We start from the raw sequence: 16,481 nt of genomic DNA, 5'->3' as shown, positions 1-16,481 counted from the left end.
TTGGGAAAAAATGTTTATCTGCAAAAGAATCACTTAACATCCAGAATGATATGAGCAAGATTCCCCCCAAAAAAGATTCCTCCTCAAACGGTCAAGAAGATACCTTAAAGACCTAAATAATCGGAATATGCAACACAAATCGCAATAAAACAAAGCCCTGGCCTGTTAGGAAGAAGTTGTAGTAAAAAAAACTGTCGTTCGGTTCAAAAATGGAAAAATATTATGTATTTTATGCCAAAAGATTGTCTGAATGGGGCATGCTGGGACTTAAAATTGGAGGATTTTTCTTGCACGGGTTCCAAAAGACCCGAAAGTCTTCTGAAATAAAGACAGGCGTAGATGGCGAGATACCTTTGAAGTTCGGTCGTATCCTGGCATCGTATCCCGACGTCCGGCCCATCAGTTTGTCCAGAAAGTCCGAGGGAGACATCGGGGCCTGCCGTGTCCTCGGGACATTGTCCACCTCCTTACACTGACCCACACTGTGACAGAAACAAAGCAGAGGCATGTGACAGTCTGCGCTACGTTCACAGCGCAGCGCTAAACAACTCACGAGAGCTGCACGGCATCTATTCAGTGACAATGACACATTATAGGTTATTGTAAGGGGCAAGAATCTTCAATTGTAAAATGTACATTTTGAATGAAAATTTAAAAAACTGTTGTACCACAGCAATATAAAATAGATGTTAGAGAGCGAATTCAAAGCAAATATTTCAATGTTGAAAAGAAAATGAGCATTTGGTAAACTAAATTTGGTCACTTTTGACTCAAGAGTCTTGACCTTGCTGACCTTTGTGAGAAAGAGACATTATAATAATAAGACATGTCCAAAGTGGAGGAGCAGATGTGGAGTAATATGCTGCCTCTGAGTGCCACTTTGGAAGGTTTTAGGCTTGAAGGCTTTTCTCCTTCACATTACCTTGTAAATTATACATGGTATCTTTTTTTATGTTTTATATGTAAATAAAGAAACAAACTTCCATATGCATCCACAAATAAAGGCATGGTTGAATTCTTTGCTTTTTACCTACAGGATATTGTGTGTATGGAGAGTGGGGGGGGGGACCTTCTATACGCTAAGGTAAAGCTTGTGAATGTGTGTGTTTGTTTGTCAGTTGGAATAAAAGCGTCCCAAAATAGCTCTACTCACTGCAAATCATACCGCGAAACACACACACACACACACACACAGACACACACACACACACACACACACACTATTTAGCACATCCAAGCGTAGTTTCAGGCTTATCAACCTTTACTTTGACATTTGGGAGCAGCAACCACTTGCCCCAAGCAGGGAAGAATAACCTTATACAATCCGGATACCAGACCATCAGTTAGTTCCCTCATTTAACCTCCTCTGAACACACAGGCGGTGACGAGAAAGGACAAGTCGGCCGGTACTCATTAATATGTATTGAGCTTTGGGAGGACGGGAGTGACAGAGAGCAGAGACACAGCTGGAGGATGGCTCTAGTGACTTGGAGACAGGAGCAAGTCGAGCTGAGTTTAACGACAGAGCACGGCGAATAAAAAGGTCAACGTGTTCCGCTTGAAACAAAAAATGATTAGTCAGTTGCCATCAAAAACAATAAAAGTCAAACTTGACATCTCATATGCCCTCAGATCTCAGGACACTGGCCCCGCTGTCCCCGTTCCCCTGCCGAGAACAAATCCATGTTATTCATCAAATGTAACGTCAGGAATAAACCTGTTGTCATGGTCAGTGTGTGACATCATCCAGCTCGGGAGCGAGTGCGCGCGGTCTTCTGCCCTGCTGTCGCAGAGACACGGAGTCACGCAGCTGGGAGCCGGAGTGCAGCGCTGCTTCCCGGTTGGTGCACCGCCACGCTCGCTCTCCGTCTCTGTGTGAGTCTCCCCGTGGACGTGGATGCGTGCGCTCGCGGTGAGTCATGCACAACAGCGTGCGTGTGTGTGTGCGCGCGTTTATTAAGAACCCCGCCGCTCCTCTCGGCGAGCTACTGGCAACCCAGTTTGTTCGGGCCCTAATCCCATGACCATGAGGCGATCTTGACCTGAACTACTAGAGGTCAACGCCTAACTAAACCAATGGTCTTTAATCAGCTATGCAGGGGGACGGGGGGGAGGGGGTGGTCTTGCCGCGAAGAGCAGTGGGATTCGTAAATATGTGTGTGTCTCTTAGACAACAGCCCAATAAATCAAATAAATTAGATTCCTAATGATTTTGGTTGCCCATCACCTCTCCTTTAGTGTCAAGTCACACATCATGCTATTGAACATTATCGATTTAAAGCCCTGTTTTCTCACAAAACATCTGCAGTGAAAAAAAAAATTGTGTAGATAGATAGATGCATGCATGCAGGAAGTGTGGAGACGAGAGAGAGTTTGAGACAGTGGCTTTTTCTCAGACTTCCTGGTTGAGAAGACAACTACACAACTTTGTTTTTTTAATCACTACTGTAACAGCACAGTATGGCGAACCCAGAAGTTAGGGCAGCGCAGCAATCACAGGCAGAGTCAGTTCAAACAAACACCAAAAAACTGAAAACATAGCTCTATGCAGAGCTTTATAAAGTCACTAAACTAACTTAATCAGTCGGGCAGCTAGCCGACTTACTGGTTCATCTCCATCGTGAAGAGGCGACGCCTCTCTTCTTGTCCCCCCCATCCCTCCTTGCCTTTTGTCCACCTCCCTGACGAGGAGATCAGGATCAGGTGTGTCTCATCCCACACCTGCTCTGAATGCTCTCCTGACGAGTGGGTGGAGCCTTTTGGCTGGAAGGTAGGCGCCAAACACTACACTTCCCCTCAGGCCCTTACACTACACATTACAACGGTACTGGTCCAAACCAGCGTTTGTTCACTATGTGAATGAAACTGGACCCAAGTTGCAGCAGCGTGGTTGACTAACACATGGCAGTGGCAATGACACAAACATGTACACAACCACCACCGGGGCATTCGTACAGTGCGAACACGCAGCAGTAACTTTTGTGATCCTGAAACTAAACGTAAACCCTGGTTTCACAAGTCAAATAATATCCCAACAAAGATAAACCTCTCTCTTCAAAACACGAGTTCTAACGTGTGCAACGTTGTCCAAATTTGTCCGTGGATGCAGCTGTGAATGGTATACAATATCGATCGTGTATGCTAGCAATACGCGGCTAACTATGCAACGGGTTGCACTTAATTAGCCCCACATGTTCAGTTACCCTGACTGCTACTGCTGCGTATGCCTGCAGATAACACTCTGAAACACCTCTCCACATCAAACCTCTCACCAATTAATAGGTCAAGTCTTTCCGTGCCATCCCTTTGGTTCCACCTTTCTGTGGACGGCACAGTGAACAGTCACGCTCACACAGCGTTGCCGGCTAAGAGCATCACCAATCAGATGCTAAGCCGCTCATGTTGCGCTACCTCTCCCCATCATTTCTCATGCTCGCTCTCCTCCCCCTGCGATGTCTTCTCCTTCCTGTAACTCCCTCCCCTTTTTTTTATTCTGTGCTCTCCTCCTCTAAAACATCAGAGAGCAATTGTTAAGTAATGTAGAGAGACGCAGCATAACATCTGATCAATAATGGATTAGCTTTTGACCTAGAACTGCTGTGTCTCTCGCTCAAAATAAATGATACAGGTGTCATCGAGATCTTACGATAACCAAAATATTAAGAATAGTTGAAGAGACATTGTATGTTTGGAGGCCAACTAATACCATTTAATGTCAAAAATGTGACTGGTTGTGGCCTTATACTTAATGAGCCATGTTTCCAACTCCTCGCTGCTCAGGAGGAGACACACTGAGCCCAGCATAATTTAATCCCACCCTAATTTGTTAAAGACATTCAAACAGCCCATTATATGTTTTAATCCGAAACTCAAAGATGGCAGGTTGTGCTTTCTTTTGTGCGGGCACATTACGCATGTTGTGTGGGTTTGGACAGAGCCAAATGTGTCACACTTAATTTTGCGCTTTTGCGTGTGATTTAACGCGTGTGTGTGCCGGCAAACATTGACATCATTAAAGGGATATCATTATCAAAGGTTGGCTGGTTGCTGGCTGACACACAGAGCGGCTTGCTATGGAGCTTTTTAACCAAATGTCATAAGCAGGATAAAAAAAAAAAGATAATCAAAACACACACGAAATAACATCAATAGACAATAAATGAATGAATAATAAATATATGGACAAGTTCACATGATCTGAGGCAGATGCCAGTGATAAAAAGATGAAAACCTGATGAGTCCAAAGTAACCAACACGTTGCAGTGACTCTTATCCAAACTGTGAATAAAGCATGAAATCCATTACGAGCTATTAAAGTATTAGTGTCAGCTATAATCCCCAATGAAAGTTGAATCTTCCCAACGTAGACTATTTATCCAGTTTAGTTGATGAACCACTCAAATCCTCATTTTTTTTTTCGACACGTGTGGCGCATGACATCCAACAGGTCGACCTGGAAAGAATAGGCGACGTGTCTGCTGTCAGTGAGGACGGACAAGGGAAGCCTGAGCATTGAGACTCGCCCTTTTCAGCCCCACACTCTCTCCTGAGCTTCCACTGTTTGTGTGTTACTGGAGCCAGACCAAAAAGACTGTGGTGTAAATTATTCTCCCCATAGTTTTCAAGAAGCCCCTCTTAGGATAAAAAAATAATGGCACACTCAGTTAGAGTGCAGATCTCTGCCAGGCGTGTCTGCAGCGAGCATCGACGTAATGTTTGATTGAAAACTAACCACAATACGCGGGGGAAATGCGAGGTCACCGTCAGATAAAAAGGCACGGAATAAATAGATTCATCTACCTTTTAAAAAACCTAGGTGGAGCAGAGTGTGCTGCTCTCAGACCGGTTCATAATCCCACAGATTCTCTTTTCACTCTTGCCGAGTTGCTGCATACAGTCATTTATGAGAACAGAAAATATTAGGCTGATTAGTGTGTGAGATTAGTCGTGGCGGGCGCACACACACACACGCGACGGAACACATCATCTCCTCCTAGGCTTGGCAGAGATATTAATATTGATATAAATCAAATACATAATGGGAGTTGTGCAGTCCCCCCTGTCCAATAGAGACACATTTCCCATATTGTGTTAAGTTAGCACACAGTAACACAGTGTTATCAGACTCAGACGGCATACATCTTCATCTGAACATGCTCCGCTAACAAAAATATTCAATCAATTCAACTTCTGGGATATCGATATGCCCAGTTTGGAGGTGTAAGCGACTGTGAACCAATATCAGCTGCTTTGATGCAAATGAAGGGGCCAACAGGTGGACGGGAGAGGCAACATGGCATGAGGTGATAGCTGCAGTCCATTCACGCTCGATCGCCTGTTCTAGGCAGTCGGGTCTATTCCCTGCCCTTTGCAGTGTTTGGTGAGGGCTGCTTAATGTTTAAGTGTGGCCATATCTTCCTGGAAGGTTTTGGTGACAGACCCTTCTATGGACACCTTCTTGTGAAGCGGTTCTTGCAAAGTGTCAGGATGCTTGCCTCCTCCGCCTTGGTGAAGGGTTCCTTTGAGCCTCTGCAGGCTTTGTCTTTGAATTCAGCTTGTTGCTCCTTGGTGACGGCAATGGGGCTATACCCTCGGACCAAATCCCTCCCTCGTTCCCAAGAACTTAAGGAGTTCTTTTGGGTCGTGGGTTATGTAGCTGGATGAGTTTGGCCTTCCACACTTGCAAGGGACAGGGATGCAAATTTAAAGTATATAGCATCAATAAATATAATCCATTGATCCATGCCTATACCGTAGAATTATTATTTGAAATGGTCCATACTCATGTGACATGAATATACTTTTACTTTTGGTACTTTTCAGGACACAGGGCTGGTGAAAAGGGTGGAGCGTGTGTCGGTTGAGCTACACCTGACCTCGATTATCAAAGGCTACTGAACAAATAGGTTTGGAGGCCGGGAGTGAAAGTAGATTAAAATTTCTTTCCGGTATAATTCCCCTAACCTTCATCGCATCATACTTACTCCTCCCATAACCGGCGTCACGCGTCCCTGAACACACACATTGCATTTCTCAACGCCTGCACGGTGTAGAAAGAAGCTTAACATTATGTATTGCAGATTGGTTTGAAAAAAAGTAGGTGACAGAATGATTTGTGAACCTTGTTTTGAACTACAACTAAATTCAAAGACAACTGTCTGTGTGATGATGGGTACACAAACACCGTTTTGCCAGCAGAGTTGACCTATTGTTTATTGTTTTTGGAATAAAACTGAACATCATTAAGCAGCGCACCTTTTCACGAAACCCATCAGACAGTCAGACCGTCAGCTGTGGCAGAAGTTGATGTCTGCCAGCAGCAGGCTGACTCAACAGTTTCGGAAACGTATGAAAGCACGGATGAAAAAACCCACCGGTCTGTGCCACAAATACACGGACAGCAGAACAACTTCGATGCAAATCACAAGAAATCTAGAATGGCCTTCGGAGAACGTAGACAATGGTGCGTTTATGTCCCCCCCCCCTCCTCATTTGTCTCCCGCCAGACAAATTGAACCAAAGACAAAACCTTCTTGGTCATTAGATAGCTGCTGTTGTTGCCCGAACGTGAGCAGATGTGTTGTTCTTGTAGAAATGGGTGTGATGGGTTGTTGTTTGTGGGTTTTGGCGGGCAGATGTTGTCCCTTCTTCCAGACACGAATGCCTACATAGAGACAGGGTGAGCTCTTAACCCCATTTGTACCAGTCTGCTTGCTCATCCTTTGAGTACGGCCATTTGGAATTTTAGACAGTAACTGAATCTTAAATATTCTCAAATAATCACATTATATATATAGTATGCAAGCATTTTTGGGAGGGATGTTTGCACAACGTTATATGGAGTTGTGGTATTTTACAGAGGAACATACAAAATAGAAGATACAAAGATAGAGTAAATTTAGTATTTCACTAGTAATTAAATAGGGCTACGGATGAATACAAACACACACATTATTATTATTATTTTTAACTTTAAAATAATATAATTGCACTCTTTTTTAATGCAATGAAATGAAGATATTCTGCAAAAATGTACCGGTATGCTAAAACTTATTTTGGCACGTAACAAAAGACAATATCTGTCGGGGCTTTTGACCCCTCGTCTTGCACAATGTGGACCAAAGAAAAGAAGAAAACACACAATATCAAGGAGCTGCTTTATAACTTGGGTGGGCGCGTGTATGTGTGTGTGTGTGTGTGTGTGTGTGTGTGTATGTGTGTGTGCGCGCGCTATGAGCGGAGCAGTGCACTTACTTACCCGTGTAACAGTATCAGTTTCCAGGCGAGTAAAAAGCCCGCGACAGAGAGCCTCTTCCTCCTCATCTCTCCCCGCAGAGGGGCTCCGGACCCTCTGCTCTCCTCGCGGCTCTTCAAGCTCCCAGCACCGCCAAGGACTCACAAAACATACCGTAGTTAACAAGAAGTCCACACAAACTCAGAGCGTCCGGTTCTTTCTCATCAGTAAAAGGCAGAAGCAACAGAATAGACCCGTTAAATAAAAAAATAAAAAATAAAAATAAAAAAAGCGGAGGAGGACAGCTGTTCAGACTCTCGCGCTGAGCTCCGTGCCCTCGTGAAGCGCGCGGGGATGGAGAGATGACCCGCCCCCCACCCTGGAGAGGCAAAGACTGGCAGACGGCTCGGCCAATCAGCTGCAGTCTTGTTAATTTTTCCAGTTGAAGCGCATCTGAAATTAAAAGCCCAGCGAGGTGGATATAATTTAACACCCACCCATGCATTATTACACATACCCCCCCTCCCCGTCCTCTCTCTCTCTCTCTCTCTCTCTCTCTCTCTCTCTCTCTCTCTCTCTCTCTCTCTCTCTCTCTTACCATCCTGTCAACCTTTCACATTCTTTCCCCTCTTCTTCTCGGGTTCTTTCTCCATCTGTGTAATGTTCTCTGTCTGTTATTCTGCTCTGTTAGGCAGCATCGCAGAGTCGCATGTGTTTGTGATTCATGGCTGTAAAGTAGCCTATGTCAATGACAGTTTGCCATATGTGGCCAAAGTAGGCTTGGAGAAGGGAGGGGGGAAGGGAGGGGGGTGTTATCAAGTTCAAATTTACATCAAGAGCACCCTGAGGCATGAACGGATAAACAGTTGGGGAATTGTGGGCTTGTCCATTGGCATTGTATTTATTATTTTCCTGATCTTGATACGTGCACGTGAAGATGTTTGGAGCAAAAGCTTGATCACAAGTGAATTGGTGCTAAATGAAAATCACGTCAAGTGCTGCAATGAAATGACCCACACTACGATCGGAAAATGCAGAAGAGGCTAAAATGATGTTTAAAGTGTTCTATTCAAGTGTTTAAGTGTAAGCAAATTCACACTATACTGTTCTGTCTCGCCCGTTTTTCTTTAATTGCTAAGGTGAATTAAAAAGCATCGACAAAACACTTGTTTAAATCATATTTTAGTCTTTGAGTTTGCAACATTTTGGAAGGGAATTATATTGATGTTTTAAACACGGCCCAAGCGGCGTTTTTTACAAAATGATGTGTACACAATAACACTAGTACACTAGAATCATGACATGTGTTTGTGTTGTTTCCACTGTATAACCCAAAGAACAAATCTGATGACAGTTTGAGTTGGATTAGCTGAGCTTTTAATGTTCAATACCTGCACTTTCTCTCTCTTCTCCATCACTACCTCTCTTTCTTGTTCCTTTCTTTTTCTCCCAGTCCCTCTATCTTCAAGCTGAGGCTGAAAGTGAAACTAACGACTGGGCTAAACAACATCGAGCGGCCACACAGAAGCTATCTTTCAGATTATGTCTGAGATGACAAACAGCATTTCTGTGGATAAACGGCAATAAACTACAAACAATAAAATAGTTAAACTACACATCAGTCTTTGCATGTCTGCTTCCCTTAAGCTGTTGAGTAAATATTCTGTAGGAACAGGAAAAGATCATCCACTTGACCACGCCGGTGCTGCCAGAAAACACCGGTCCAAACCCCGGAGACCTCAGTAAACGAGCGTGACTGTGGTCTGTGAGAGCTTGGGGAGTGTCGTGCTACACTGTGGCTCCTTTCCACCACTGGCATTCGTGTTGGTTGAATGGTGTGATATTCATTGTGGTTTCACCCCCTATGGGAGAATGTATTTAAAAAAAGGAGCTCCACTTTCTACGTGGTTTATCAGACGCGGATGCAAACCGCCTGAAGTTACAGCTGACTTCACCTTCTTAGTCATTGTTAGATTTCAGATGCAAAGAACTGGAGCACAGCACGCACACGGAGCTGTATAAGTACTTACAGGGCTTATTACGTACGCTCAACAACATCTCTGGCTATTTTTATATATACATTATGCATATTTACGCTCATTGATCTATTCTCAGCTATTTCATTTTGCACGGCCTCATTTTGAAATGTGCTTACACGTCGTCCAAACGATCCACACGAGCCACCCGAGCCGGCTGTAATTCATCAGCTGCATGAGTTGGCAATTTTAGACAATTTGTGATTTCTACAACATGGTTGCTTTCAGTGTTTGAAGGTTTTTGGGCAGAACTGAAATTTGAGAGATCATTGAAAATATGAAAAATGTTAATTCACCAGGCTGCAACCCAGTTCTAAAAACTAAAAACAAACTCGCCTCCATTCTCATAGCCAGCAGGGGGCGACTCACGTGGTCGCAATGAGAAGTCCGATTGTATAGAAGTCTATGGGAGAAAGTAACATTTTTTTTGGAGCCGCCCATCCAAGTCAACCTCCTCCCTCCGTGGTGCTTGTCACTCAGATTTCATGAGCTTCATAGAAAGAAATGAGAACGAAAAAGCGGAAACCTCTAGTGCTTAAAAAAAAGTTCCAAAATGACAGGAAATGTTTCAAAAGGTAAAAGACAATACCCAGAGATTCTTATACAACTCACTATTGAGGCTAAAAGTTCAAATTAAGGGCCTGGCCGCATTGAGTCTCAAGCCAGGTTGGAGGTCAGGTTTCAGACCACCACCCGTCCGATCTACTGACTTAGTTCCATCAACGATCACCTCTTTTGCCCATTTTTTCATCCGCTGGTTAACCCTCTTTGAGCTTCGCACAGGTTAGAACACGGTGGGTGTCGTCACGAAGACTGTGTCCATATTTTACACTGTCTGTGGCTACCAACAGGATATGAGAACAGCCTGAGATGTGACCATGCTAGGTTCTTTATGCTGCCTCCAACTGCTCATCAGCTCCAGTGATGGGGGCATGGGCGTGTGTCTTCATCTTGTTCTTTTCTTAAACCGAAGGATCAGCTTATTGGCTTTTGCTGATGTGGAGCAGTGGGTCGTTCTCCGGGCCCCTCTTTGGAAGATTGCGGATTTCCTCTCGCCACGAAGTCCCGACGCCCTCTGTAATCCGGCCTGTGAGGGGCGAACGTCACAGCACAGTTCTCTCCGCGTTCGGCTTCGCAGTCATGGGTGTAGAGCACGAGCATGAACGCGAATGGCACAAAAAGGTCGACACACACAGAGAGAAAGAGGCCGAGTGTGAGGCTGCAGGCGGCGGCGTGACACTCAGCGTTAGAGATGCCTGCACTCTGCACCGCTGTCATTCAGCCCCCATCCGCCCGCTAATGTGCGGGGTATAAATTAGACATTAGCTCCTGGGTGTTACAGTGCATTGGCGGCGGTGGGGAGTGCAGTGAGGGCTCGGTGTCGGCAGAAGGGTGTTCAGAGAAACAGACAATTCAATACATTATGAATAAAAGGAATACAGAACAAGTATCAAGTATGAATCAATGAGTACAATTAATAGTGATATATCGTGGATGAATGAAAATAATTGCATTTGACAAGTTAGCATCAGCTACGATGGGATCGCAGGTTGGTGGATGAATAAAATGAGTCAAGGCTCATGCTGAAGAGATTTGGTATGATCTTTATGAATAGCTTTCTGTCTCAGCCTTCTTTGACTGCTGTTAGTAATTTCATTCCATCAATAAACACACCTTCTAAGCACCAATCAAAATGTGTTTTAGTAGAACCTCAGTTGCTTTGGTTTTACTGTCTATTAAGGATCCGCCAAACCAAACTAACAGTTTAACCTACTTGTTGCCTTTCTCCTCTTCAAATAATGCGCTTACGGCACTGGAATACATTCTGCTCGGATCTCTAAATAGTCAGCAAGCAAGAAGAAAAATGCTTTCTTATTCTATCTCTTTCACTCGGCTTAGCTTCATTCTGTCAAATCTTATAAGCACAACTGGCACATTCGTCTATCAGACACTGAATTAACTTTTTTTGTGTGTTTTAATGGGATGTTGACTTAATAGACTGCTTAGTTCAAGCTGAATTGCCCAATATAATTAAGAAGAAGAGTAATCAGCCTCGTCCTTCGTGAGAGTTAAGACTACTGCAGGGAGAGAAACAGCTCTTACACAAATGTGCTTCCTATAGAACATATGTTACACAGAGGTCACCTCGAGGTAACCCTTATTAGCGACCCTTATTAGCCTGATGCAGAACAATTTAATTGGGCATAGCATCCCCTGTGTGCATTAAGAGTCCCAAGTATAGAAAAAAGTCAATTTATCAATGAGAACATGTACAGGTTCAAGATTTATCTGTAACTGGACAAGCAGGTTGTGAAGAAATTACAGTGTGAATGCTCGATGTTATAAAGCTGAAACAACACATTGCTGCAACATTGCTGGGTTCAATGTTTTGTAAAGTAAAGTAAAGGACTTCTCTTACTCTCAGGCTCCTATGTCCAAAAGTATTAGTCTGTTTGCTACCACAGCAGTGTTGCATAACAGACCTAAAATGTTCATATTTTGACTTGCATTCACGTCTTTTTGTGAAGATTTTAAAGCTCCCATCCACTATGACAGATGGTCTACTTTAGCTCTGAATATTTATTTCAATATACATCAATGTACAAATGTAAGAAAGGCATTTTTATTACGTTCAGAGAAGATTGAATATATCTTAAAAAAAATATAAATGGGATTTAATGTTGATTCTGAACCAGAATATGGAGCCGATTGAATGGAGTTTGTACATTTAGCCATGAATGATTAGATAGCAGTTTAAAATACATCAAAATGCATAAATTTGTGTCCAATTTGAACATGCATCTACTCATTTGAATAGGAAAATTGTTGCACAAAACTCTTGGTTTCAAAAAATCCCTTTAAATATAAATATATAATATAAATCCACATTCCTTTTAGGTCATTTGATCTCATGGGTCGCACCACATGACCCAGACAGAAAATGTCCTTATTCTGAAATATCTAAATTGTCTGTGGCTGCATTACTTCAGTGTGGATACTTCATTATCATAGTCAATATTTACTACTTGTTCTCTTTCCTGTACATGTCATCCATCTCTCTTTGAAGTTGCACATATTGATGTTTTTATATTAACAATGGATTAAATGACTACAGTGTGAGTAACGTGGAAGGCGTCTCTCAGAGCCAAAAGGAATGTGGATACAGGAGATTTCGTTCCTCTAGAAAAAAAAGGCAACAAAATCACCTTGAACAGCCATGAGAGGCACTTGCCCTTGGCTCATACACTAGCATGTAGGCACACTAGTACACACCTCTACATAGATCTATGCATACATTTGCTACATTGGCCTACAGCAGCAGCGCTACTGAAATAGCACGTATCTGCCCCAGAGGGCAAACACGAGAAAACACAGCTCAATCTGGTGAAAACACAGGCAGAGCTGTCAGTGGAAGAGGGTTGGTGGGTGAATGTGAGGGACAGACTAAGGGAGAGAGACAGGGGGGTTGTGATGCACACACACACACACACACACACACACAGCTACAGTGCTCTATAATACAGATGCAATGCTCCGAGTTGAAACCAGGAAACTACCATATGTTTGCCCCAAAGGGTAGACATGACAAATTGGTTCAATGTGGTGGAAAATAATAAAAACTAAAGTTTTGAAGCCGGGGCTGTATATCGAGGAAGCCCAATATAGAGGGATCAATGTCACGGGTCAATACGAATATGAAACAAGCGTGGTAGAACAGGAAATCAAGATCGTGACAAATATTTGACCATCCTTAAGATCTCTACTAAGTTGTACATATAATTTGTTTGTAAGCTATGCATTTGTTCAGCAAAGTCTTGGGGAAAAAATGTATATGTGCAAAAAAAAATCACTTTTAAAAGATATTTTGATTGTAACTATGAACATCCAGCATGCTATGAACCACATTCCCCAAAAATGCCTCCTGGAGCGGTCAATAAGACACCTTTTTCGGAAAGATTAGGACCTAAAGATTTGGAATCTGTAACAAAAAATCACAATAAAACAAAGCCGTGTCCTGTTAGGAAGGAGTTTCAGTCAAACAACTGTGTCGTTTGGTTCAAAAATGAGAAAAATTGCATATTTTCTGCCAAAAGATTGTCTGAATGGGGCATGCTGGGACTTGAAATGGGTGCTGGTGGATTTTCGGACACGGTTTCCAAAAGGTTAATCGTTGAGGTTTGATCACATTAACCCTAAATATTGAGCTGGAAAAGAGAGAGACTATCAAACCAGTCTCCCTGTGGAGACACTGATCGGTAGCCTCCACACTGAGTTATTGAGGACTGGACCAATATTCATCCAGTTAAATTAATTATTTCACCGGATGGCCAGTCCAAACTACAATACATTTTCCAGCATTTAACAAAATGTATCACAGCTGTCATGCCTGCCATCTTTTCTTCAAAATTGACATGACAGGAGAAAGTCATGTGACGTTATTGTAGAGCAACTAAGTCCACATTTGAAGGAGGTCGAGAGGGATATATAAACACATTTTAAGACAGGAGACAGGTTTGTTTCCTGGTTCAAAGTCAACATTGAAGTAATTAAGTAAGTTAAGTAAATGCCAGAGAACCCATACACTTACAGAATAGTAACAAAACATCTCCCAACTAGCCCCGACACAGGATAAGGACACCGAGCTGTACCAAGGAGCAATCAAAACAGATGTTCAGTAGCATTAGCAAAAACATTTGAAACTGATTATAATTTAATGCAGTCCCATACGGTCCAAGGCAACTCTATGGCTGTCCTAAAAACATGCTACTGAGCTGCAATGTATTGTATAATTGGTTTCTGCTTCATCATCATCATCATCTTCTTCTTCTTCTTCATTTACCTCAGCAGCTGTTCAGTAGGAATCTTCTCAGAGAAGAGGAATCATCCTTGTTGAAGCGTGAATATCGCTCCAGAGTTCGTTGATCTGCATGTACACTGAGGATGCTTATTATGTTTATAGCAGTGACCTTTCCTCCAGCCGGTTTAATAATCCTGCTTATTTTGCAACTCATGCTAAAAAAAAAAAAACATGATTCCTTTCAATAACTTGCAGGATCTGCTCTGGGGCAAGTTTTTCCAGTACTTCAGAAATGGGTGTATGTTTGTTCCTAATGGATGGTTCAAGGCCGTGTTTGTAATTGTATTGTCAGGGGTTTGTTTTTTTATGTGCTATGAACTACAAATCCTTATTATAGGTTTGTTAATTATCAGTCCAAAATATGTATATATAGATGCATACAGGTGCCATAGTGTCAATTGAAACATTGAATTACCCTTGAACTCTCTTCTCCTCACTTCTGGAGACACGGCTGCACCTCCACACATGCCGCCTTTATCTACCAGGTGGGGATCAAATTTCAAGAACGTCTCACTGTCGGCCCGCCCCAACTCTACTGTTCACCAAAGGATAAAAACCAAAAGAAAGGGAAGAAAAGCTCATTCTTCTTTCTGAAGCCAGAGAGATTTGCTTTTTAAATGGACTCTCAGACCAAATCAGGGAAGGTTTACCTGCAACCACACAAAGCTGGAAAAGTGAGTACATCACAGAGTTGAACTTTGTCTTTTTTTTCATTTATGAGCCTGATATGACAAACGATTGCATGGACAGCCTTGTTTTCTATCAGCTAAAGAAAATAATAGATAATAATTGCTTGGTGTTATGATTTAAAATGTAATCATGTCGACCAAACATGCACATTGCCAGACAACTGACTTGACGCTAGACAGTGAAGAAGTCAATAGAAACATACTGTAGATATAATTACATTATAATATATAATCTTGAGTTAATATTTCATTCAGATTCAACACTTGGCTCAGAGAACTTGTGAGCTCTCTGTGTTTCTGTGTGTTGCTCCAGGAGACTCCGGAGCAGGAATCCACGTTAACAAGTTGAAACACAGCACAGTTTCAACACGACACATTCCTGAGCGCCGCTGACAGCTGCCAGCTCATGCCTTTCAGTATCACTGCACAGGCGATTTGAGTGAATATCTAGACTTTTATCACACCTATCACCTGAATAGCGTCCATTATAAATCACTGTTAACCTGCTGTACATGTTCAGAGTTTAAGTGCATTACATGAAACACAAGGTACTTTGTGTAAGGATATGTAATAGTTAGTCCTGTAACATTCATTCCTTAAAGTCCATGTAAACTCCACAAGAAGCCGCGCTTTCCCTTTCTTGTTTCTAAGGAAGCACTGGGTTAGAGTGGTGGTTTGGACTTCAGTCTATGGGAGGCACACCGAGGAAAAGACTAATGTTTGCCTTCTGCGTCACGTGTGGGATGGTTAAAACGAACGATCCCATTCACAGGGAAAATATGTACGATGCGGTTGGTGACGTAGACTTATTGACATGCTGGTGACACGGTTACGCCCCATTGCAGCCATCGTTACCCCGACCTGTCATAAAGAAAGTTTGAATATTTTACCCTGTTCCTATAAGCGCAGGCGGACCCCTCTACTGGACTCTATGGGTCATCCAATCAAAAGCATGCATTTGCGTACTGAATATTTGCACAAGCGCAACCGGCCAATCAGGACGTGCATAAATCAGGACGTGCATACCCAAACACACCCTCTTCAGCCAGCGGCGCAGGAGCAGCAGTGCTGTGCTCATAAAACTAGGCTAACAATGTTGTAACCTCCGTTCCAACCCACACAGACGTAGCACTGTACTCAACTCTATGGACACAATGGGTGGAATGGACACAATGGGTGGAGCACAACGAATGCACGCCTTGCTGTGATACGACATTTACTCATTGACACGGATCCTGACCGACTAAAGGTTACTCGCCTCAGCCCACCTATAACATAGGAGCTCCACACCGGAGAAGAAGGGGCACTCGGCCAACCCAGGTAGTACGTCCAGGAGCATGTAGCTGTATCGTGCCCGAGAGGGGCAATGGACGCACACCCCATCCTCTAAAACCAATTCTGGGTCATTCCATCAAGCCCCTGAAAATGAGCCTGACATGTCATGTAGATAAAACCATAGGGACTGAAGTATTGACCAAGCCGATGCGTACACATGTCCTCGACACGTACCCCACTGAACAAAGTCGCAGAGGATGCCAGTGTGTGCGGCCCACAGCAGGAGGATCTCTTGCCTATTGGCTTGAGAGACGCATTCACAACCTGATGCGACCTGTTAACACGCGCTTGTGTCGCCACTCCTCGTAAAATTGTGATTGACCAGCTTC

At 43.2% G+C, this 16,481-nt stretch overlaps 1 protein-coding gene across 2 annotated transcripts in view; it reads right to left on the bottom strand.

Moving 5' to 3' along the window:
* LOC137794945 (glycine receptor subunit alpha-3-like) overlaps positions 1-7,540 on the bottom strand; it is a 31,925-nt gene extending 24,385 nt beyond the window's left edge. For both annotated transcript variants that reach the window (XM_068592108.1, XM_068592107.1), the window contains exons 1-2: positions 7,259-7,540; positions 352-482 (exon numbers count right to left, since the gene is read on the bottom strand). In XM_068592108.1, coding sequence (XP_068448209.1) covers positions 352-482; positions 7,259-7,323 — 196 coding nt within the window. In that variant the 5' untranslated portion in view covers positions 7,324-7,540. The remainder of the gene's footprint in view (positions 1-351; positions 483-7,258) is intronic.
* Positions 7,541-16,481: the final 8,941 nt, after the last annotated feature.

The sequence above is a fragment of the Clinocottus analis genome, unplaced genomic scaffold, assembly GCF_023055335.1.
Source record: "Clinocottus analis isolate CAN_PGR_092001 unplaced genomic scaffold, fCliAna1.0.p SCAF_26, whole genome shotgun sequence".
NCBI classification, from domain to species: Eukaryota; Metazoa; Chordata; class Actinopteri; order Perciformes; family Cottidae; genus Clinocottus; species Clinocottus analis.
This window is presented reverse-complemented; position numbering and strand designations above follow the sequence as displayed.